Source organism: Cetorhinus maximus, chromosome 10 (assembly GCF_964194155.1).
Source record: "Cetorhinus maximus chromosome 10, sCetMax3.hap1.1, whole genome shotgun sequence".
Lineage (NCBI taxonomy): Eukaryota > Metazoa > Chordata > Chondrichthyes > Lamniformes > Cetorhinidae > Cetorhinus > Cetorhinus maximus.
The window spans coordinates 131,297,777-131,320,407 of record NC_135888.1 but is presented as its reverse complement, the minus strand read 5'-3'; the positions used below and the strand labels follow the sequence as shown (position 1 = coordinate 131,320,407).

General features: G+C 47.9%; 1 protein-coding gene across 2 annotated transcripts; it reads right to left on the bottom strand.

Moving 5' to 3' along the window:
- Positions 1-371: 371 nt before the first annotated feature.
- On the bottom strand, positions 372-22,402 carry LOC144686022 (protocadherin-18-like). Of its 2 annotated transcripts, XM_078551150.1 has the most exons (6): positions 22,050-22,402; positions 15,606-17,149; positions 9,746-9,834; positions 7,413-7,579; positions 3,213-3,705; positions 372-1,013 (listed from the first exon to the last, which is right to left on the bottom strand). In XM_078551150.1, the coding sequence occupies exons 1-5, from the start codon at positions 22,318-22,320 to the stop codon at positions 3,215-3,217; spliced, it is 2,562 nt and encodes an 853-aa protein (XP_078407276.1). In that variant the 5' UTR covers positions 22,321-22,402; the 3' UTR covers positions 372-1,013; positions 3,213-3,214. The 2 variants fall into 2 exon arrangements, with proteins under 2 accessions (XP_078407276.1, XP_078407277.1); XM_078551151.1 differs by lacking the exon at positions 3,213-3,705 and having other exon boundaries at positions 839-1,013; positions 22,050-22,397.
- Between the last annotated feature and the right edge of the window lie 229 nt (positions 22,403-22,631).

Genomic DNA, 22,631 nt, shown 5'->3' with positions numbered 1-22,631 from the left:
CTAGACTTCCTGCTGCTGAGATCAGTATTTTTGTCCCCTGAAAACATAAAGGGTATGGCCTGTAAGCCAAGTTTCCCTCTGGGATTTGGTTTGCACAGCAACTAATATCTACTGTGGTCATAACAGATGCCATTACCTTTTCTACTAGTGACATTCAGCTAACTAGGCAATATTTCCCTCGACTTGTTCCATCACCCTTTAAATAGAAAAATAACATTACCTGTGATGCCCCCAGAGTGGAGTAGTGTGCCAACACTGACATGCAAGGACTAGTCACTTGGACAAAGGTACTGGCTGTGAGCAAGTGACAGCTTTGGACCTTTTGCTGCAGATTTCTTATTCCTTGAAAACTCGTGTCACAGTCTAATTACTCCAAGTTTCCACAAATTTTTATTGTAAAGAGCAAAATATACATTAGGTATTGAGTAATAAAAGGTAGGTGACAGAAAATATACAAATATATAAAATCCAGGGCACTGAGTCAGGAATAAATCATTAAATAGAATAGAAAAATATTTTGTAGTATTTAACTGGGATAGGTACAGGGTAAGGTCAAAATGTTCACCACAAAGCTTCCTATCAGTAGGATATCCGTAAAACCTGGGGAAATATTTACAAAATCCTTTTAACGAATGCGCACTAAAATATCAACACTTGCCCCCACCCCCCAGGGTCCAGTCCTGGGACAGTGAGGTGCACAGGTTAACGTTTCAGGTAGAAGTCTTCGCTGTTGTCTGACCTATCGATTCGAGGAGGACTGTAACACACACACACACACACACACTCAGTGCCCTGCATGAGGGACGGTGTGTAGGAGGTGCCAGCGGTAAATCTGAGTATTAATCCAGGCCAGGTACTTCAAGCAGCAAGGTCGTGAACTCAAAGTCTGGATCCATTTGGTCTCTCCAGCTTTGCACCCAACTTCCCTCAGAAACCGATCGAAAACACTGGACGTGACTTCCGATTGACGTCCAACCTCCTCCAGATTCATCCAACTCTTCGGCTGACGAGATCTACAATGGAAAGTGAATGTGTCAATAATATACAGGCAAGAGGGGCCAGGCTAATGGACTCTTCTCCACACTTAATCTATAACTGGGACATCAATATTACCTGGTTTTACTTGGCAATAATACCATTAATGCCAAGAAAGAATTACTTGGGATTGGAGCACAGACACCCCAAGACACATATCAGTGAGCCTCTCATTGCTCTTCATATCGTCCCCATCAACAAATCCTTCTATTCTTTCTCCCTCATGTACTTATCTAGCTTCCCCTTTAAATGCATAGACAAGGCATTTCTAAAACCCCTTTCATGGCCTCAGGATATGCCAAAATATTTTACAATAGTGAGTACGTGATTGGCTGTAACTGTTGCAATGCTACAGCCAATTTGCCCTCAGCAAGCTCCTGCCAGCAGCAAAAAAGAGAGAAACGCTTGGATTTATATAGCGCCTTTCATGATCACTGGGTGTCTCAGTGCTTTACAGCCAATTAAGTGTTTTTGAAGTATAATCACTGTTGAAAAGTGAAAAACACAGCAGCCAATTTGCACACAGCAAGCTCCCACAAGCAGCAGTGAGATAATGACCAGTTAATCTGTTTTTTTGTTTGAGATGTTAACGGGTAAATATTGACCAGGGAGAACTTCCCTGTTCTTCGAAAAATATGCTATAGCCATTGTTATGCTCATCCAAGAGGAATAACGGCACTTTCAACAGTGCAGCACTCGCACTGCACCAGGAATATCGGCCAGGATCATGGGGCTCAAGTCTCTGGAACATAAGAACGTAAGAAGTAGAAACAGGAGTAGACCATTCGGCCCCTCGAGCCTGCTCCGCCATTCAATAGGACCATGGCTGATCATCCTGTGTTTCGATTTCCACATTCCCATCTAACCCTGATGACCTTTGATTCCCTTGCCTAACAAGAATCTATCCACCTCTGCCTTAAAAATATTCAGTGACACCACCTTCTGAGGCAGTGAGTTCCAAAGTCGCACAACCATCAAGAGAAAAAAAATTCTCCTCATCTCTGTCCTATAAAGGCAACCTCTAATTTTAAAACAGTGCCCCCTAGTTCTGGACTCACCCACAAGAGGAAACATCCTTTCCACGTCCACCTTGTCAAGGCCGTACAGGATCTTGTATACTTCAGCATAAATGCTGCAAGGCCATTGGACAAGGGAGTAAAATACAAAGAAAAGAGAAAAGTCAGACAGTCTCTGGCAAGGTGCCCAGTTTGAAAATGTTTCCAGCCAGCCTGAAGGTAAATCAGATCATTCCTGTGGAAAAGAATCTCTTCAGGAAGTCCCGGGAGTCTGTTTTTGTGTCACTCAGTTTATCCATGAGAACACCTCAGTCAAACGCACATCCGTTCTGAGAACTGGGCTAAAGCAGCCACACCCTGAATGAGCCAGAGGAAACACCTGGCATGGATGCCAATAACAGTCACTCGGCACAAACACACCAACCCGGGACTAGAAAAATAGCAACCATATACTGCAAGGAAAAGTCAATGGGAAAGCAAAGGGCTGGATTGCGGGTCCAATTAGACAGCTCTAGCGAAAGGCTAGGACAGCATGATGGGCCAAATGGTCTTGTTCTGTACTCTACCCATGATTTGACGATTTATATTGGTATTGATTGTATATTGAGGGAGCCTCAATCACCTGTCTTTCTCTTTGGAGCATAGTCCCGAGTCCACAAACCTCAATTGAACTTTTCCATTTAATAAATTTAGCGTTATCTTTTTTTTTGCTTCCCCCCCTGACAGTCTCAGGCTCCCATCTGTCACCTAAACCCAAATCTCCAATTTCTGAACAAATTCTGGCAGTGCTCAAAAGCATCATGGTCATGTTACTAAAGAGAGAGAGAGAGAGCACGAATTCAAGTCTCACTCTGGCAGTTTAACGAAAATCCAGAAATAAAAAAAGTGCGTCTCAGTAAAAATGACCACGAAGCTGTCGGACGGTCATCAGAAACCCAACTGGTTGACTCGTGTTCCTTTAGGGGAGGAAATCTGCCGTCCTTATCCAGCCTGTACCTATTTGTGACTCCAGACCCACCAGCAATGCGACTGACTCTTAAATGCCCTCTGAACAAGGGCAATTAGCAATGGGCAATAGATGCTGGCGTTGCGGGCAACCTCCACATCCCAAGGAGGAATTTTTTTTAAAAGTGCTCACGGTCTTGACGATCACTCACTCACCATTAAACCAGTTGATGGAAATCCAGCTCGGTCTCCTCTCTCTGTTCTGCGGTTTCCTGCACCACAGGGAGATGTCTGGCTCCGCTGCTGGGACCACTGCACCCAGGGAACTTGCCCCCACTCAACACACCGCTCGCGTCCCCTTCGCCGTCGCTGGAGACACTCCTCCGAGCCGAGAGTTTTAAGAGCAGCTCAGGGCTCGATTCCGCATAGGCTTCAGCTTTCTGTGACAGCAGGAGCTGGAATAGGGCACTCATTTCCGTCAGAAGGGATCCTTTGACAGCAGGCTCCTCTGTCCCGGGATAAAACTCCAGCGGATCTTTGCCAAAGGTTGAGAAAGTGTTCTTCTCGCCATCACAGGTGGGTGGAGGATTCTCTGCTACCTGGGGTTGGAAGACGTTCTCCTTGTAATCAGACGGCAACGGTGATGGCAACATCCAACACAGGTCCTCTAGACTCAGCTCCTCTCCCGTGCTGGCCCTCGCTCCTAGCACTGAAGCACAGCAACATAAAAACAAAAGTCAGGAGCAACCCTGTTCCAACTGTAGGATATACATCTAAGCATACTCTACTTAATAAGGTGAAAGATGTGGGAAAGGAACTCCAGAGGGTCAGCACAGCACAGGGTTAGTTAGAGTAAAACTCCCTCTACACTGTCCCCATCAAACACTCCCAGGACAGGTACAACACGGGGTTAGATACAGAGTAAAGCTCCCTCTACACTGTCCCCATCAAACACTCCCAGGGCAGGTACAGCACGGGGTTAGATACAGAGTAAAGCTCCCTCTACACTGTCCCCATCAAACACTCCCAGGGCAGGTACAGCACGGGGTTAGATATAGAGTAAAGCCCCCTCTACACTGTCCCCATCAAACACTCCCAGGACAGGTACAGCACGGGGTTAGATACAGAGCAAAGCTCCCTCTACACTGTCCCCATCAAACACTCCCAGGGCAGGTACAGCACGAGGTTAGATACAGAGTAAAGCTCCCTCTACACTGTCCCCATCAAACACTCCCAGGACAGGTACAGCACGGGGTTAGATACAGAGTAAAGCTCCCTCTACACTGTCCCCATCAAACACTCCCAGGACAGGTACAGCACGGGGTTAGATACAGAGTAAAGCTCCCTCTACACTGTCCCCATCAAACACTCACAGGACAGGTACAGCACGGGGTTAGGTACAGAGTAAAGCTCCCTCTACACTGTCCCCATCAAACACTCCCAGGGCAGGTACAACACGGGGTTAGATACAGAGTAAAGCTCCTTCTACACTGTTCTAAATAATGTCCCTCAGAGAAGCTACTGCATCACTAACATTTCTCCCCATTTTCCACACGGCCCCTCGACTTTCCCCTTGAGGCGGTGTCAATGATTCCTCGACAGTCAGTGCCGATTGTTTACAACGAGCTTGAAGTTCTGGTTGTGAACCATCAACCTAGAAGTCAAATCCAGCCTGGTGGTGTGTGCAACTAAATTCAATGAAGCTGCTCATTTGGGGGATAGCAACAGTTCAAACCACTGGGGCTAAAGTTATGAGTACAGGTTCCTTTTTTCCCTTTTATCCTTTCACAGGATGGGGGTGTCACCGGCAAGGCCAGCGTTTGTTGCCCATCCCTAACTGCCCTCGAAGAGAGAGACTTGTTCGGTCATTTCAGGGGGCAGTTAAGAGTCAACCCCATTGCTGCGGGTCTGGAGTTACATGTAGGCCAGACCAGGTAAGGACGGCAGATCTCCCTTCCTGAAGGACAGTAGTAAGCCAGCCGGGTTTTTAAATGACAATGGATGATAAATAATGGTTACTATTAAAATCCGGATTGTTATTATTAATTGAATTAATACCAGCTACAATGTAGGATTTGAATTCATGCCTCTGGAGTATTAGCCTGGGACTCTGTATTACTAGTCGAGTGCCTTTACCAATGCGCCACCATCTCCCCCCTAGCATAGACTAGGCTTGTCTTCCCTTGGTTATAGATGATTAAGGGGTGATCTAATTGAGGTGTTTAAGATGATGAAAGGAGTTGACAGGGTACAAAGAGAGAAACTATTTTTCCATGTGGGACAGTCCAGAACAAGGGGGTAAAACCATAAAATTAGAGCCCGGCAGTTCAGGGGTAATGCCAGGTGGCACTCCCTCACACAAAGGGTAGAGGAAATCTGGAACCCTCTCCATCAAAAAACTCTTCAGGCTGAGGATCAATAGGAAATTTCAGGACAGAGATTGATAGGTTTTTGTTGGATAAGGTTATTAAAAGTTACAGAGCCAAGGTGGGTAGATGGAATCAATAGACAGATCAGCCGCGATCTCATTGAATGGTGAAACAGTGGCGAGGAGATGACTGGCCTCATCCTGTTCCTATGAAAGCTGTCAAAGTGTCATAAAAATTCAACTGATTCCTCACTGCTCTGAGGGCAACTAAACTTCAGCCCACCCGAAGGAATGTGATTCCAAGGACATAGTGGCTGACTGGTCCCTCGTCCAGTGACCGTTCCTCACATCGAGTTCTGCGTGATGAACTTTGGCAAGCTATTTGACAAAACTGACCTTCACAGCTAAGCTTAATCCTTCTATCACCACAGTTTACATCTCTAGACACCATTCAAGGCTCATAATAGCTTAATAAAGCTTACATTTATGGGTTATCATGAATAGGTTTCCACGAGTCTTTTGGGTGTTATGCACACCACTTGGAGGCTTTCTTGTATCAAGCGGATACTTGGACGTCTTTACCAGATAATCTGAATGTAACACTTGGTAAAAATGTACCATTTGCATCACAGCTCAATACAGACCCCACTTGTTTTGAGACAACCCGAGACACCCCCCGCCAACCTTTGCACAGGAGATGGTGGCATAGTGGTAATGTCACTGGACTGATGATCCAGAGGCCCAGGCTAATGTTCTGGGGAGTGGGGGGGGTTCAGATCTTGTCATGGAAGCTGGTAGAATTTGAATTAAAGCAATGACCTGGAATTGAAAAGCTAGTCTCAGTAATGGTGACCATGAAGCCATTGTCGACTGTCGTAAAAACCCAACTGGCTCACTCATGTCCTTCAGGGAAGGAAGTCTGCCATCCTTAACCTGGTCTGGCCTACACATGACTCCAGATTCACAGCAATGTGGTTGACTCTTAACTGGCCACTGCAATAGTGTGGCAAGCCATTCAATTCAAGGGCAATTAGGGATGGGCAACAAATGCTGGCCCTGCCAGCGATGCCCACATCCCACGAATGAATAAAAAAGAAACAAGGAGGCTCTTCAGCCCCTCAAGCCTGTTCCACTGTGGCTCGGTGAGATCACAGCTGATCTGTGCCCTAAGTCCGCATACCCGTCTTTGCCCCACATCCCTCACAACCCCTGGATAACAAAATGCTATCAATCTCTTAAAATTAAGAATTGACCGACCATCAATTGCCTTTTTCAGAAGAGCTCCAAACTTCTACTCCCCTTTGTGTGTGTTTCCTAATTTCACTCCAGAAAGGTCTGACTGTAATTTTTAGGCTTTGTTTCCTAGTTTCCCCAACCATTGAAAGTGGAAACAAAATAACTGAAACAAGAGGTGCTGAAGATTTTCCCCGAGTTCAAACACAGTCATAAAATTGATCAAATTCTCACACCATGGCCACCTTCGAGGGATCCTCACACACTGTTTACAATGGTGACGGATCAGGAATAAGTAGCAACATAAAGGATGCTGAAATGCTCATATTGTCAGAATATAAAATAAAAACTCAACCAATCTAAACATTAGTAATAACAACAAAATGAAACGGACAAAAACAAACACACACACGCATCAAAACATGTTCGATGTAATGCAAGAGGAAAATCTCACTGTTTTTCAAAGAATATTTCTGTTGTCACTCACATCAGGCATAGTGACGTTATGGTTAGATGGTTCAGCATCTTCCTCGTTCAGTGATTCAAAAAATAACTTTTATTACAAGTCCATGACTTATTGTCTACATCCCAGACCATTACTAATGGCACAGAGAGCGAGAGGGGGGGGCACAGAGAGCGAGAGGGGGGGGGCACAGAGACCGAGAGGGGGGGCGGGGGGGGGGGCACAGAGACCGAGAAGGGGGTGGGGGGGGGCACACGCACACACACACACGCACACACACACTGCCCCTGCACAGCACAGACAGAAGACAGACATGGAAGCCAGGACAGGTTAACACGAAGACTCCTCTCACCTGCTGGTGTTGCCCAGCCACCCCTGGACAGCAAGTCACTCAGCCCCTCTTCGAGCAGGTGGTCAATGGGCGAGTTTCTGCCTGTGTCAGAATCACTGTCTCCCTCCTCGCTCTCTCCCTGCCCACTGTCCTTCAGGCTAGTCCTGTCAGCCTCTTGCATTGCGGCCCTGTGACAACAAAGATTTGACAGAAAGAAAAGTTAAAAATTTGGATAACAGGAAAGTAATTGGGGAGAGAAAGAGAGAGAAAATGTATGAAAGACACAACATGGGCAGAATTAACTATTGTATTAAATATAACAATAATAGAGAAACTGTTTCCTGTGTTAGGAGCATTGGTAACCATAGGGTACAGATTTAAGATAATTGGCAGAAGGACCAAAGTGGAGATGAGGAGAGTTGAAATGGAATGGGTTGTGATGGTTTGGAATGCACCGCCTGAAAGGACGTTGGAGCAGATTCAATAGGGACTGTCAAAAGGGAATTGGAGAAATACTTGAAGGGGAGATATTTGCTGGGCTATGGGGAAAAGAAGAAGTAGGACTAAATGGATAGCTCTCTCAAAGAGCTAGCATAAGCATGATGGGCCAAACGGCCTCCTCCTGTGCTGTATGATTTTATTAAAACAACTTGCACCTTTGATTCCACAGCTACAACTAGACAGATAAGAGTAGAACTAGGCAATGACAGCCCCAGGGAGCTTGGCAATGGATGAGGGGTATAATCACCCATGTCAAAGGGATATGTTACCATGGTCACAGACACATGGGATGTCATTTGCAATGTTGATTACAGATATTTCAGTGCTGTGCAGGCCTGTAACGCTGATTAGAAAGACAGATCTGCTTTTCTATCATTGCTTTTCACAACCACAGAATATCCCAGTGCTTTACAGCCAATTAAATACCTTTGAAGTGTTACAATGTAGGAGGAACATGGAGTTGCAGGAAAGATGGATTTGGGAAGCAACAAAAGAGCACAGGGACTGGGACAGGAAGGGGAATGTCGGAGAACTAAGATTAACTTTTATTTTTTCATGTCCAATTTTGAATCTGCGCCTCATTCGGCGCTATCAGTGTTTGAGTCAGAGCAACACTGCATAAGCCGGATAACAAGAGGCAGAATTTTCACTGGAGCTGCCAGTGATTCTGAGGATTAACGACTACCATTAATCGCTGTGTTTAGTCACTGTGTTGTGACTCCGACCAGATACATGAAGCATCACTGGGGTTGAAATATCATGCAGTACTGATGGAATGCTGCTCTGTCAGGGGTGCCATCTTTTAGATGGAAACTGATGCTCACAGCCACTATTTTGAAGAGCTGAGGAGTTCTCCCCAGTGCCCTGCCCAACATTTATCCCTCAAACAACATCACTACGAAAAAAAGACACAGTTCATCTGGTCACGATCTTAGTGCTCGTTGTGGGATCTTGCTCTGCACAAATTGGCAGCCGTGTTTCCCTACATTGCAACAGGGACTACACTTCAAAACTACTTAATTGGCTGTAAAGCACTTTGGGACATTCTGAAGATGCAAAAGGCGCTATAGAAATGAAAGTCTTTCATTTTATTGGTAGACCAGTGAAAATGCTGAATGGGAGCCAGGAATATGGGCTGGAACCCAGACTGGAGGTCTGCGGAGAGGGAGAAAGGGGGACAATCTTCTGCCCACCCTCTTGCGTCAAGGGAAGTGCATGTCTGGAGAGGATGGGAAAGTGGGCTCCACAATACAAAAGGAATTCTGCTCAGTACCTTCACAGCAGGTATTTGTGGGTTGGTGGGGGGTGGGGTAACTCTCCCTTATTGACGCTATAGAGTGTTGCCAATCCCCCAGAAATATCCCCAAAGCTTGTTAAAGTTAAGAATAAGAACATTGTCTTAGCCTTCTAATTCTTGGAGAGGTTGGGACTGTTTTCCTTGGAGAAAAGAAGGATTTGATACAGGTATTCAAGATCCTGAGGGGTATGGACAGGGTAAATAGTGAGAAACTGTTCCCACTCAAGAGAACATCAAGAACTAGAGGGCACAGATTCAAAATAATTGGCAAACAGAGTAAATGTGATGTGAGGAAAACAATTTTCACTCAGAGGATGGTCGGAGTCTGTAACAAACTTCCTGAGAGGGTAGCGGAGGCAGGTTCGATCGAGGTATTAAAAAGGGAATTGGATTGCTACCTGAAAAGAGAGAACGTGCAAGGTTGTGGGGATAAAGGCAGGGGAGTGGGGACTAGGTGGAATGCTCTTTCAAAAGAGCCAGTGCAGACTCAATGGGCTGAACAGCCTCCTTCTGCACTGTAAAGGTTCTGTTATTCACTGCTCGAAGGACAACGTACCTGTAGTTCCTTAAATATTTATTTCCCCGAAAATTTGGCTTGGCTTGGAACTGTCCTTGGTGCAGTAAGGAGAGCAGCTGGGAGATTTGCTGTAAAACAGGAAAGGAAACTATCCATCAAAAGTCACTCCATCTCTCCCTATGGACCTCCCTAAATCCTGGGCTTGATTTTTCCCTTTTAAGAGCATACTCAGAACTAGTAGCTTAGTTGGCATGAATTCTACCCTCGACGGTGTCGTGTGTTTCTATTACTGGACTAGTAACCCAGAGAATGCAACCTCAAATCCTACCACGCTAAATTTGAGAATCTGAATTTTTTAAATTCCGGAAAATAAAAATCTGGCGTCCGGAAAAGTGATCAGGAAGCTGTTGGGCTGTCGCAAGAACCCAACTGGTTCACTGACATCCTTTTAGGGAAGAAAACTGCTGCTCCTCACCCAGTCTGAGCCTGTGTGAGATTCCAGTCTCACGCTAACACGGTTGGCTCGGATACCTGAGGAGGCCCAGCAATAAGGCTTGCATCCAACCTGCTGCCAATGGTTCCAGAATATAGCCCAATACCACCTTCTCAGGGGAACTAGAGACGGGCAGTAAACACAGGCCGAGCCAGCGACAGCGGGAATGGGATTTTTTTTTTAAGAACGGCAGGTTTGAGTTAGTCTCATCCACTTGGGGGAGGCTATGAGAGGGTTGGCTCTGAAATCCTTCCTCCTGCCAGTTAAGATTCCTTTCAACGTGAAGAATGGCCACTGGGGTAAAGGAAAGGGTGTGGGTGGTGGGAGTGAAGGGGGGGGTGAAGTCAACTGAACCTTCTCTGAACTGTTTCTAACACATTTATATCCTTTCTTAAATAAGGGCACAGTACCCCAAGATGTGGTTTCACCAAGGCCCTGTATAACTGAAGCAAAACTTCCTACTTTTGTATTCCATTCTCCTTGCAATAAACAACGACATTCCATTTGCCTTCCTAATCACTTGCTGCACCTGCACACTAACTTTTCCTGAATCATGTACCAGGACACCCAGATCCCTCTGTGCCTCCAATCTCTCTCCATTTAAATAAATAACTCCCTGCTCTTTGAATAGTGCCGTGGGATCTTTTAAAATCCACCTGATGGGGCCTCGATTCAGCATCTCATCTGAAAGACAGCACCTCTGACAGTCCGGAGGAGTCAGACTGGATTTTGATTTTTAAGTTTGAATTCACGTTATATGACAGACTAACAATCTAAGGAGCATGAGCTCATCTCTCCTTCCTTTGGGTGGACTTAGTGGCAGAGCACCCATCCAAGTATTTAATGCATTCATTCTAGATATCTTCACAGGTTTGGATTCAAAGGAGGCAGAGAGATTGAGGAAGATTGCATCGCTTGCTGAATGGGAAAAACACTGATCAGACAACGCTCTCTGTCAATCAGTCCAGGAATAGCTATTTGGCGATGCACAGGGGCTCCTGCTTCCAAACTCTTTGCGATCTCACGTGAAATATCCTAACACAGGAAAACCCTTGTGACCCGGCTCTGAGTATCACTACGTGCAGTCACCCAGGGAGGCTCCCTCCTCCGGCGAGAGGGCAGGCCTGGTCTACTTGGATCTCTATCTGATGGGTGTGGTGAGATTTCCCTGCTCGGAAACGTCCTCGAGCCGATAAGTGCTAACATGCTCACAAGCCAGCTCAGAGGAGGCACCTTCCACTTTACATTAAGCAGAATCAGTCACTGCATTAAAACCAGCCCACTAGTGATTTTTACACATAGGGGCCCATGTGTAGGAAGCATTAAGCACTAGTGGATGGGGGGAGAAAAAATAATTAAAAGCACTACTGGAACACTGGCTTTTATCTTAAACAGGGCTGGAATACAAAAGGTGGAAGTTATGTTACAGTTGATCAGAGCTCTGGTTACCCCCACCCCCCGCCCCATCTTGAATACTGCATTCAATTCTGGGCAGTGCACCTCAGGAAGGATGTATTGACCTTGGAGAGATGCAGTTCATCAGAATGATATCAAGGCTAAAAAGGTTAAATTATAGGTCAGGTGGACCAGATGGTGCCTGTATTCCCTCCAGTATAAAAGGGCAGAACTGACCTCCTAGTCTCAACGGCTTTTTGGGGGGAGGGAGTTCCAGATTTCCTTTAGCCTTTGTGTGAGGAAGTGCTTCCAGGCATCACCCCTGAATGGCCCAGCTCTAATTTTAAGGTTATGCCCCTTGTTGTGGATTCCACCCCCACAGAGGAAATAGTTCATTTTTATCGACCATGTCAAATCCTTTAACCATCTTAAACCTCGATTAAATCGCCTATACTCAAGGGTAGCCAGTGCGACGTTGAAACTCAAGACATTTAAGCCAGGAGCTGCAAGAAGCCTCGATTAGCCTCTTTAGTAGTAAACATCTGGAGTGGAGCTACACAACTGGGAGATCAATGCAGCAAGTGTGTCCCGCTTTGCAGTTGTGCAGGGATGAACCCCTGACTAATTGTCAGCTTTTTTGCCAGCGACAAGTTAATAAACCAAACTTGAGGAGTTAACAGGTTGAGATTTTTCCGATTTTGACATTAACTACAAATGGTCAGTGAGCGATCGTAGCATTTTCCAATCTGCTACACCACCAGGAACAGGGAGGTCTTGTGGCACTGAGTCAGAAGCTCTGGGTTCAAATCCGACCCCAGGACTTGATGGCCATAACACAGCCAAAATAGCTGATTATCTATCCTTCCAACACACACCAATGGCGGATGGTAAGAGCGGGAGAGATCCCTGTTCAGCCATGTAATGGAAAGAACGTTGGAGCCTCTACCATCACTATCCATAGCTCCAGGCTACAACACGCGGGTAAAAACGCACATTGCCACAACTCCGAATGATCTGTAACACGCCACCACATCGGAACAGAAGGAGGCCCCTTAGATCCCCAATTAATTAGATCATGGCTGATCTTTGTCTTAACTTTAATTGACCCACCTTAGCTTCACATCCCTCATTCCCCCTGCCCAATTAAAATCCAGCCATCTCAACCCTGAAAGCTCAGAATTAACCCAAATACTCTCAGCTTTTTGAGGGAAGAGTTCCAGATTTCTACTACCCTGAGTGTGAAGACGTGCTTCCCCATGTCACCACTGAAAGTGATAGCTCTAATTTTACAGTTTACAGCCTCCTTGTTCTGGACTCTCCCAAAGGAAATAGTTTCACTTTATTGAATCCCTTTAGCATTTTAAAAACTTTGATTCGATCACCCCTTAATTTTTCATACTGAGGAGAATACAAGCCTGGTCTACTATGTAACCCGGTCTATAATCTAACTCTTTTAGCTCCAGTATAATTCTGGTGAATGTGTGCTGCACTCTGTCTAAGGTCAGTATATCCTTCCTGGGGCGTGGTGCGCAGAAATACATGCAGTATTCCAGATGGGTTCTGGCCAGGGCTCCGTACAAATGCAGCATCACTTGGTTAACTTTTAGTACAATAACAGTGAATGCTGGTAATATTTAAATGATGAGGCAGCATCTGTGGACTGAGAATCTAACCATCACCCCATGGCATTCAATAGCATTGCCATCACTGAATCCCCCACTATCAACATCCTGGGGGGTTACCATTGACCAGAAGCTGAACTGGACTAGCCACATAAATACAGTGGCTACAAGAGCAGGTCAGAGGCTAGGAATACTGCAGCAAGTAACTCACCTCCTGACTCCCCAAAGCCTGTCCACCATCTACAAGGCACAAGTCAGGAGTGTGATGGAATACTCCCCACTTGCCTGGATGAGCACAGCTCCAACAACACTCATGAAGCTTGACACCATCCAGGACAAAGCAGCCCAGTTGATTGGCACCCCATCCACAAAATTTCACTCCCTCCACCACCAATGAACAATGGCAGCAGTGTGTACCATCTACAAGATGCACTGCAGAAACTCACCAAGGCTCCTTAGCCAGCACCTTCCATACCCACGACCGCTACCATCTAGAAGGACAAAGGCAGCAGATACATGGGAACACCACCACCTGGAAGTTCCCCTCCAAGCCACTCACTATCCTGACTTGGAGATATACCCGCGTTCCTTCACTGTCGATGGGTCAAAATCCTGGAACTCCCTCCCTAACAGCACTGTGGGTGTACCTACAGCGACTGCAGCAATTCAAGAAGGCAGTTCACCATCACCTTCTCAAGGGCAATTAGGGATGGGCAATACATGCTGACCCAGCTAGCAAAGCCCAAAACCTGTAAATGAATTTTTAAAAAGCCCACTTGATTGGCACCCCATCCATCATCTTCAACATTCACTCCCTCCACCACCGATGCACAGTGACAGCAGTATGTACTATCTACAAGAAGCACAGCAGCAACTCACCAAGGCTCCTTTGACAGCACCTTCCCAACCTCAACCATCTAGAAGGACAAGGGCAGCAGACGCATGGGAACACCACCACCTGAAAGTTCCCCTCCAAGCCACAGATCACCGTGACTTGGAAATATATCACAGTTCCTTCACTGTCGTTGGGTCAAAATCCTGGAACTCCCTCTCACCAACACAGTGAGACTGATGGACTGCAGTGATTCAAGCAAGTGGCTCACTATTTTTCCCTTTTTGGGAATAGTGGAAGGATTCCTGGGCTGATTATCTGTCCTCTAAACTACGTCACGAATGCTCCTTCCATGGCCAACAACAAGTCCTAGGGACTTGAACCCGGAGCTTCTGGTCCAGTGAAAGGGACACTACCACTGCCCAAGACCTCCTCAAGAAAGCGGCTCACCACCACCCTCTCAAGGACAGTTAGGGATGGGCAATGAATGCCAACCTAACCAGCGACACCCACATCACATGAAAGAATAAAAGAAAGGTTAACGTTTCAGGTCAATCACCATTCATCAGAACAGCCGACCTGCAACGTTAGCTGTTTCTCTCTGCACAGGTCACAGCCTGACCTGCTGAGTATTTTCAGCATTTTCGGTTTTTATTTCAGGTTTCCTGCATCCATGGTAATTTGCTTTGGCACCATTTTTAAGATGAGCAGTCTGTGCGGATCGCCAAATTCCTTTGCTCCCCCACAATTCTGGGTTTTCCACTATCTGTGAACTATTCTGAAGCATTTTCATGCTGTTTATTTCAAGTATAACGCAGAAATTCTATACAGGGTTATGTGGAGAGACAAGAGGGAGGGAACTGAAAACGTGCAACTCACTGGCAACACTGAAGCCTTATTAGAAATGACAGGCAGACGCACCATGATCGTGCAGCCTTATAATTCCAGGAAGTTAGGTCAGATTGAATCACTCGTATCACCCCGTTTTGAGTAATAACCAACATCGACACCTAGGCGAGTCCTGCACTGAGCCAGCCCAGAGATCGAATGGACTAGAATCATCGCTCCCGAATTTCAAAACATGTTCCTATTGTGAGAACCGATTCATAAAATTAGCAAATGCTGCAATTTTTTTTTTTCTTTATTCGTTCATGGGATGTGGGCGTCGCTGGCAAGGCCAGCATTTGTTGCCCATCCCTAATTGCCCTTGGACTGAGTGGCTTGCTCAGCCATTTCAGAGGGCCGTTAAGAGTCAACCACATTGCTGTGGGTCACATGTAGGCCAGACCGGGCAAGGATGGCAGATTTCCTTCCCTAAAAAGGTTTTTACAACAATTGATGATAATTGTCATGGTCACCATAACTGAGGCTAGCTTGATATTCCAAATTTTATTACCACCAGCTGCCGTGGTGAGATTTGAACCCTTGTCGCCAGAGCGTTAGCCTGAGCCTCCAGTGATGTCGCCACTACGCCAACGTTTCCCCAGAGAGGCAGACCCCACACTGCCAGCAGCTTCTTGCTCGGTTTGCGATTAGTTTGAGAGGAGCCCCTCTTACCTGGACATGTGGAGAGATGGACGTCAGCTCCAGGGTGCAATCTGAGAAGCCAGCCATGGACAATCTAACCAGCTCCCTCAGCAGCTGATGGTGGTGCGAGTCTCGGTCCCTCCGGAGGGTGGGATAGGGTTTCGCCACCTCTGCACATTCCTCCTGAATCTGCTGCGGCACCTCAGGCTTCTCAGGGTGGAGCGGAGGGACGGAGGGCACGCTAGCGTTTGGCCCTTGCCTGCTCCGGCCGCCCGGGTGGAGCAGGGTAATGTCCGTCTTCTGGATCTGCTTCAGGGGCCTTTTTGGGTGCAGCTGGTAGGCGGTCTCCGCTTGGCGGCAGTTGTACGCTCGGGCATCCCGCTTCTCGGCTTTGCACCGGCCCCAGCTTGCAATCAGTATCGGCAGGAGGACAAGGCACAGTGCTCCGAACGAGATCGCCGTGACAACCGAGGCACTGAGCCTCTCACTTGACGGAGTGGGATCCGAGGCGGGGACGAAGGTCAGCGTGAAGTTGGCACTGGAAGAGAGGGGCGGGTTCCCCTGGTCCCGCACGCGCACCGAGATGGTCCAGTCTTTTGCCAACAACTCACTGAGGTTGCAAACAGTAGCTTGGATCTCCCCGGTGCTGCCATTGATGTCAAAGAGCCCCCAATCACTACCACCCAACAACTCATAGAGCAGCTCACCCTTTGCACCGGAATCTGCATCCTCTGCTTTCACAGTGGTAACCGCGTAGATGTTTTGGCGATGATGCGATGGTGACCCGTTAACCACGAGTAAGCCAGTCTGCCCAGGGGCACATTCACCAGCATCAGCTGCCAACTCCACACCAAGGGGCACAGTGATTCTTGGTGATGCCGGGGACATGAAGACAGGGAAATTATCATTCAGGTCTTTAATGTCCAGCCTAACAGGCACCGTGGTCCTGGTTGGAGGGCGGCCACCATCTTTGGCCTCAACCACAAAGTCCACAGTTCTCAGTTGCTCATAATCAAACGATACCAGGGTGTAAATAATACCCAACTTGGGATGGATGCCAAGTAACGATGATACAGGGGTCCCCACCACAGAGGAGTCCAGAATAGAGTAGGTGACTTGACCATTGGCGCCAAGGTCACTATCGGAGGCTGTCACTATCAGGAGTGTGGTGTTTGGAGGATCATTCTCCGCTATGGATGCTCGGTAGGCACTTTTACCAAAGACTGGGGCGTTATCGTTTACATCGGTGATCTTTACCGTGAATCGGACATTTGTGGTAAAGGCTGGTGTCCCTTTGCCCAAGGTTACTAGCGTTAGACTGTACTCAGCCCTCTTCTCCCGATCGAGGCTGGCATTGGTCACGATTAAGTAATTCCTCTGGTAGGTTCTCATAAGCTGAAAATACCCCTCGGCTTCAAGCTTACACTCAAACTGGATTCCAGCCTCTCGATCAGAATCGGGCACCTCAACCAGAGCAATTGCAGCATTCACCGGGACTCCCTCAGGCACCAAGACAACGTCAGGACCAGCAGCAACCAACGATGTGACTTCATCATCCTCAACATTACCCGGAACTAGAAGATAAAATGAAATGTGATTCGACTTAACAAAATTGACACCGAGTCATAGAAGGAGGTAAGGGCAAGCCAAAGTGGTAGGTTTTAAGGAGCATCTTAAAAGGAGGGGCGAGAGGTGGAGAGACAGAGAGGTTCATGGAGGGAATTCCAGAACTTAGGGCCCAGACAGCTGAAGTCATGATAAACAATGGTGAAGCGATGGAAATCAGGAATGCTCATGAGGTTAGAATTGGAGGAGCACAGAGATCTGAAGGACTGGAGGATATTAGCCTGGACAGGGCTGAGGACACAAAGGGATTTGGAAGCGAGGATGGGAATTCTAAAATTCTCTTCAAGCTTGCATTGGCTGGATCTTGGTGTGCAGGGGACAATTTCAAAGTTTGCACATGATACGAAACTTGGAAGCATTGTAAACTGTGAAGAGGGGCAGTATAGAACTTCAAAAGGACATAGACAAGTTGGTGGAGTGGGCAGATAAGTGGCAGGTGAAGTTCAATGCGGAGTGTGAGGTGATGCATTTTGGTAGGAAGAACGTGGACAGACAATATAAAATAAGGGGTGAAATTTTGAAGGGGGTGCAGGAGCAGAAAGACTTGGGTGTATATTTGCATATATCATTGAAGGTGGCAGGACAAGTGGAGAGAGCAGTTAATAAAGCATATAGCATCCTGGGCTTTATTACTAGGGGCATAAGAATACAAGAGCAAGGAAGTTATATTGAGCTTATATAAGACACTAGTTAGACCTCAACTAGAGTACTGTGTACAGTTCTGGGTGCCACTGTTTAGGAAGGATGTGAACGTATTGGAGAGAATGCAGAAGAGGTTTACAAACAATGGTTCCAGGGATGAGAAACTTCAGTTATGAAGATAGATTGGAGGGGTTGGGACTGTTCTCCTTAGAGAAGAGAAGGCCAAGAGGAAATTTGAAAGGTGTGTTCAAAATCATGAGGGGGCTGGATAAAGTAGAATGGGAGAAACTCTTCCCGCTCGTAAAAGGATCAAGAATGAGAGGGCACAGGTTTAAAGTGATTTACAAAAGAAGCAAATGTGATACAAGAAAACTTTTTCACATAGCAAGTGGTTTACAATGCTTCCAAGTTTTGCATCATACGCAAACTTTGAAACTGTCCCCTGCACACCAAGATCTAGATTTTGCTTTTAACTTAATGAAGTGTAGTCACTTGTACGAAAAGCGACAATTTGCACACAGCAAGATCCCTAAAAATTGCAACTACGCAGTGGAGAGACAGAAACCTGGAACAGCGACAATGACCAGGTAACCTAGTTTTGTGATGCTGTTTGAGGGATAAATATTGGCCAGGCACATGGAAGGACTCCACTGCGATAGGGTAGATGTGAGAGATTGCATCCACTGATCGGGGAATCTTAAAAAACCCAGGCGCAGGACAAGGGGCCGATCATTTTATGACTGGGATGAGGAGAAATTACTTCACTTAAAAGGTTGTGGAACTTGGGAACTTTCTATTCCAGAGGGCTGTGGATTCTCCATCGTTGAATACATTTAGGACTGGCAGAGGCAGAATTTTGGTCTCTCAGGAAATCAAGTGATATGGAGAGCAAGCGGGAAAGTGGAGTTGAAGCCCAAGATCAGGCATGATCATACTGAGTGACAGAGCAGGCTCGCCTGGTCAGGTGGCCCACTCCTGCACCTTGCTTGTGTTATTGTGTTATAACACCACGTGCAAGCTCCCCTCCAAGGCACATACTGTTCTGCCTTGGAACTATATCGCCATTCCTTTACCATTCCTGTGTAAAAATCCTGGAATTCCTTCCCTAACAGCACCGTTGATGTACCTACACCACGTGGACTGCAGGCAGTTCAACTCTTTCGAGTTATCAACAGTCACAGATTGCAACTCTTTCGAGTACAATCACAGTTCTTGGTTTCCAGGAGTGGGACATGAACCCACAACCCTCTGATTCAAAGGCGAGGGTGCTATGAACTGAGCCACAGCTGACACCTCACTGCAGGCAGTTCAAGGCAGGAGTTCACCACCACCTTCTCAATGCCAATTAATTAGTGATGTCCACATCCACTCAAGCACATGAAGAGACACTGGGCTTGGTAAACGAGATAGGTTTAAAAGGAGCATCTTAAAGGAGGAGGAGGAAGAAACAAAACTGGTGAGGTTTAGGCTGGGAATTCCAGAGTTTAGGTCCAAGGCAGCTGAAGACATGGCAGCCAATGGTGGATCGATTAAAGTCAGTCCACACGAGAGTCGAGAAAGTTGACAACATTTTTCTCGCCAGTTGCAGCTTGCGGGAAAAAAAAGAGCAGCAGGAAATCTTAGAGTACGTCAGCATCAGAAAGGTCAGGATATGCCTTCAGGATATGGAGTTGGGGACCTAAATATAGAGGCAAATGGGAGTTCTGAACCTTCACATTTTAGATCCCAAATCTACGTAGCTGAAATCTCTCCAGTGGAATACTCCTCTCTGGTGTGGATCAGGGATCGTACAGAGCAGGAGGAGACCAATCATGTCTGTTCCAGTTCTTTGAAAGAGTAATCCAATTAGTCCCACTCCCCTGCTCTTGCCCCATAGCCCAGCAAATCTATCCCCTTCAGGTTATTTATCCACTTTTCCTTTTGGAAGTTACTGTTGAATCAACTGCCACCATCTTTTCAGGCAATGTATTCCAAATCACAACTCACAAGTCACAGAAAGACATTTCCTTATGTTGCCTCAAGTTCTTTTGTCTAAATCTGTCCCCTCTGGTTACCGACTCTCCTGCCACTGGAAACTGTTTCTCCTTAATTATCCTGTCAAAACCCTGCATGATCTTGAATATCACTATTAAACCTCCCCTTCGCTTTCTCTGCTCTGAGGAGCATAACCCCAGCTTCTCCGGACTCTCCTAGTAATTTAAGTCCCACATTCCTGGTAAATTTCGTCTGCACCCTCTCTGAAACCTTGGATGAGCTCAGGTTTGTGGCAGGCGGTCAGATTCCTTTACTCAGCAAAGCACAAACACAAACAGGATTTGCGCCAAGCTAGAATAAGACACTGGAGCTCTTTTCCCACAGAACCATTTTAAAATTATTTCCAGATGTGCTATCTTGTTAGACTCAATTAACTGCGAGAAAGCAAGTTATTGACAATGTCTGCACAGAAGCAAATCTTAATGTTTCTGCTTATTCCCTAGCCAAAGTCGCTTCCATTAATTCCAGTTAAATGGTAGAAAGATGCAATAACATCTCAGTTGGCAATATCAGAAATAAATCCCATGATACCCAATGTTCCAATTAAGCCAGCAGTTAGGCGCAAATAGACGATGCAGTTTATAATTTGGTTTCTGAGAATAACCTGTGACCACACTTCGTCAGATAGGAAGTCAATCTTTTGCCTGCTGTATAGATTTCAGTATAATTTCATTATCTGTTAAAATATGTTTCATAAAATTAATGAGTAGGAATCTCTGCATGTCCCTCCTTCAAAAACAACACCTACAGTAAGGTTACTGATCAGACACATACAGTCTTGATGTACACAACATTTCTGCCTCAGGAGTAGCTGCATTTTTTTTTTCCCAGGGATCGCCCACCATCTCCCCGGCCCAAAAATTGCACTTTATAGCCGTAGCAGACAGCGAAATAGCTCTTTCAAAGAGCCAGCACCAGGTATGATAGGCCGAATGGCCTCCTTCAGCGTCACTCCGAAAGCACCAGGAAACACCTGGCTTCCTTTAGGCAAATACACCTGACCCAAAATGACAAACCATTTCTACACCTCCCTTGGCATTACTCTGCCAATTCTGCCATCCCAATATTTCTTTCTGCCACTCGTTATTGCACCATGAGCTCTATCTACTTCATATTCCACTGATCCCTCCATCGACCTGCCAATTCTGTGCAATTCTGCCCCCCCCCCCCCCCCCCCAATTCCTGGGATCAGAAACTGAGTCTGACTTGTGTCTCCCTCCATTGATCTGTTTCCCCCTCACCCCAGTCTGCCCCATACCCAAAACCTCCACCTCTCAGCTTCCCATTGTCACCCGACCTATATATACCTCTGCTTAATAGTGTGTGGAGGGTGGGGGGGAGATCTGGAGGAGAGCAGGGGGTGGGTGGGGGGGGATCTGGAGGAGAGCAGGGGGTGGGTGGGTGGGGGGATCTGGAGGAGAGCAGGGGGTGGGTGGGTGGGGGGATCTGGAGGAGAGCAGGGGGTGGGTGGGTGGGGGAATCTGGAGGAGAGCAGGGGGTGGGTGGGGTGATCTGGAGGAGAGCAGGGGGTGGGTGGGTGGGGGGATCTGGAGGAGAGCAGGGGGTGGGTGGGGGGGGATCTGGAGGAGAGCAGGGGGTGGGTTGGTGGGGGGATCTGGAGGAGAGCAGGGGGTGGGTGGGGGGATCTGGAGGAGAGCAGGGGGTGGGTGGGGGGGGATCTGGAGGAGAGCAGGGGGTGGGTTGGTGGGGGGATCTGGAGAAGAGCGGGGGTGGGTGGGGGGGGGGATCTGGAGAAGAGCGGGGGGTGGGTGTGGGGGGGATCTGGAGGAGATCAGGGGGTGGGTGGGGGGGGGAGATCTGGAGGAGAGCAGGGGGTGGGTGTGGGGGGGATCTGGAGGAGATCAGGGGGTGGGTGGGGGGGGGATCTGGAGGAGATCAGGGGGTGGGTGGGGGGGGAGAGATCTGGAGGAGAGCAGGGGGTGGGTGTGGGGGGGATCTGGAGGAGATCAGGGGGTGGGTGGGGGGGGGGAGATCTGGAGGAGAGCAGGGGGTGGGTGGGATCTGGAGGAGAGCAGGGGGGGTTCTGGCTTCTATGGAGGGTCCGGTCCCCTATATTAAAGGGGTTTTTATTCCTCAATTGAATCCAGAGTGACCGCGGCCCCGGCCGGACCCCCTCCCCCCCGTTGGCCTCAGGACCGCCCAGACCGTTACCTGTGTGCCGGAGGCGGCAATGAGCGGGGTCGCCATCCCTCCAGTCCTCCCGGACTCCGGGCTCCTGCTCTCGGCGTCTCCTCTCCGCGGGCTCCCGGCTCCCGGACCCGGTCGCGGTGCCGGCCAGGGGCGGGAGGTCCTCGGGCAGCGGCCGGAGCCCGTCCTCCTCCTCCTCCTGCTGCTGCCGGTGGTAACCGAGCCCCGGTGCCGGCACATCCTGAGGACAAGCGGTGGTTAGAAGGCAGCAGAAGAGCAGCAGCGCCTGTCCCATGGCGGAGGTCCCGGGCTCGGGCTCGGAGTGGGACAGGAGCCGGTGTCCCCCGGTCCACCTCCCTCCGCCTGTTTTCCGCCCCCGAGGCGCCGCCTCCGCTCCCACACTTTCTTCCAAAGTTTTTTTTTCGCCGCCCCCGGCGCCCTGACCAATCAGCGCCCTCCGTAGGAAACTTTGATCCAATCAAGGAGCAGCTGGAGGCGAGTGGGCGTGGCTTTTCAGGAGAGGGCGAGACGGGGCGGGGCTAGGCTGAGGCTTCCCCCAGTTAACACTGTGGGTGCTGGGAATCTGAAACAAGTACAGAATGGGTG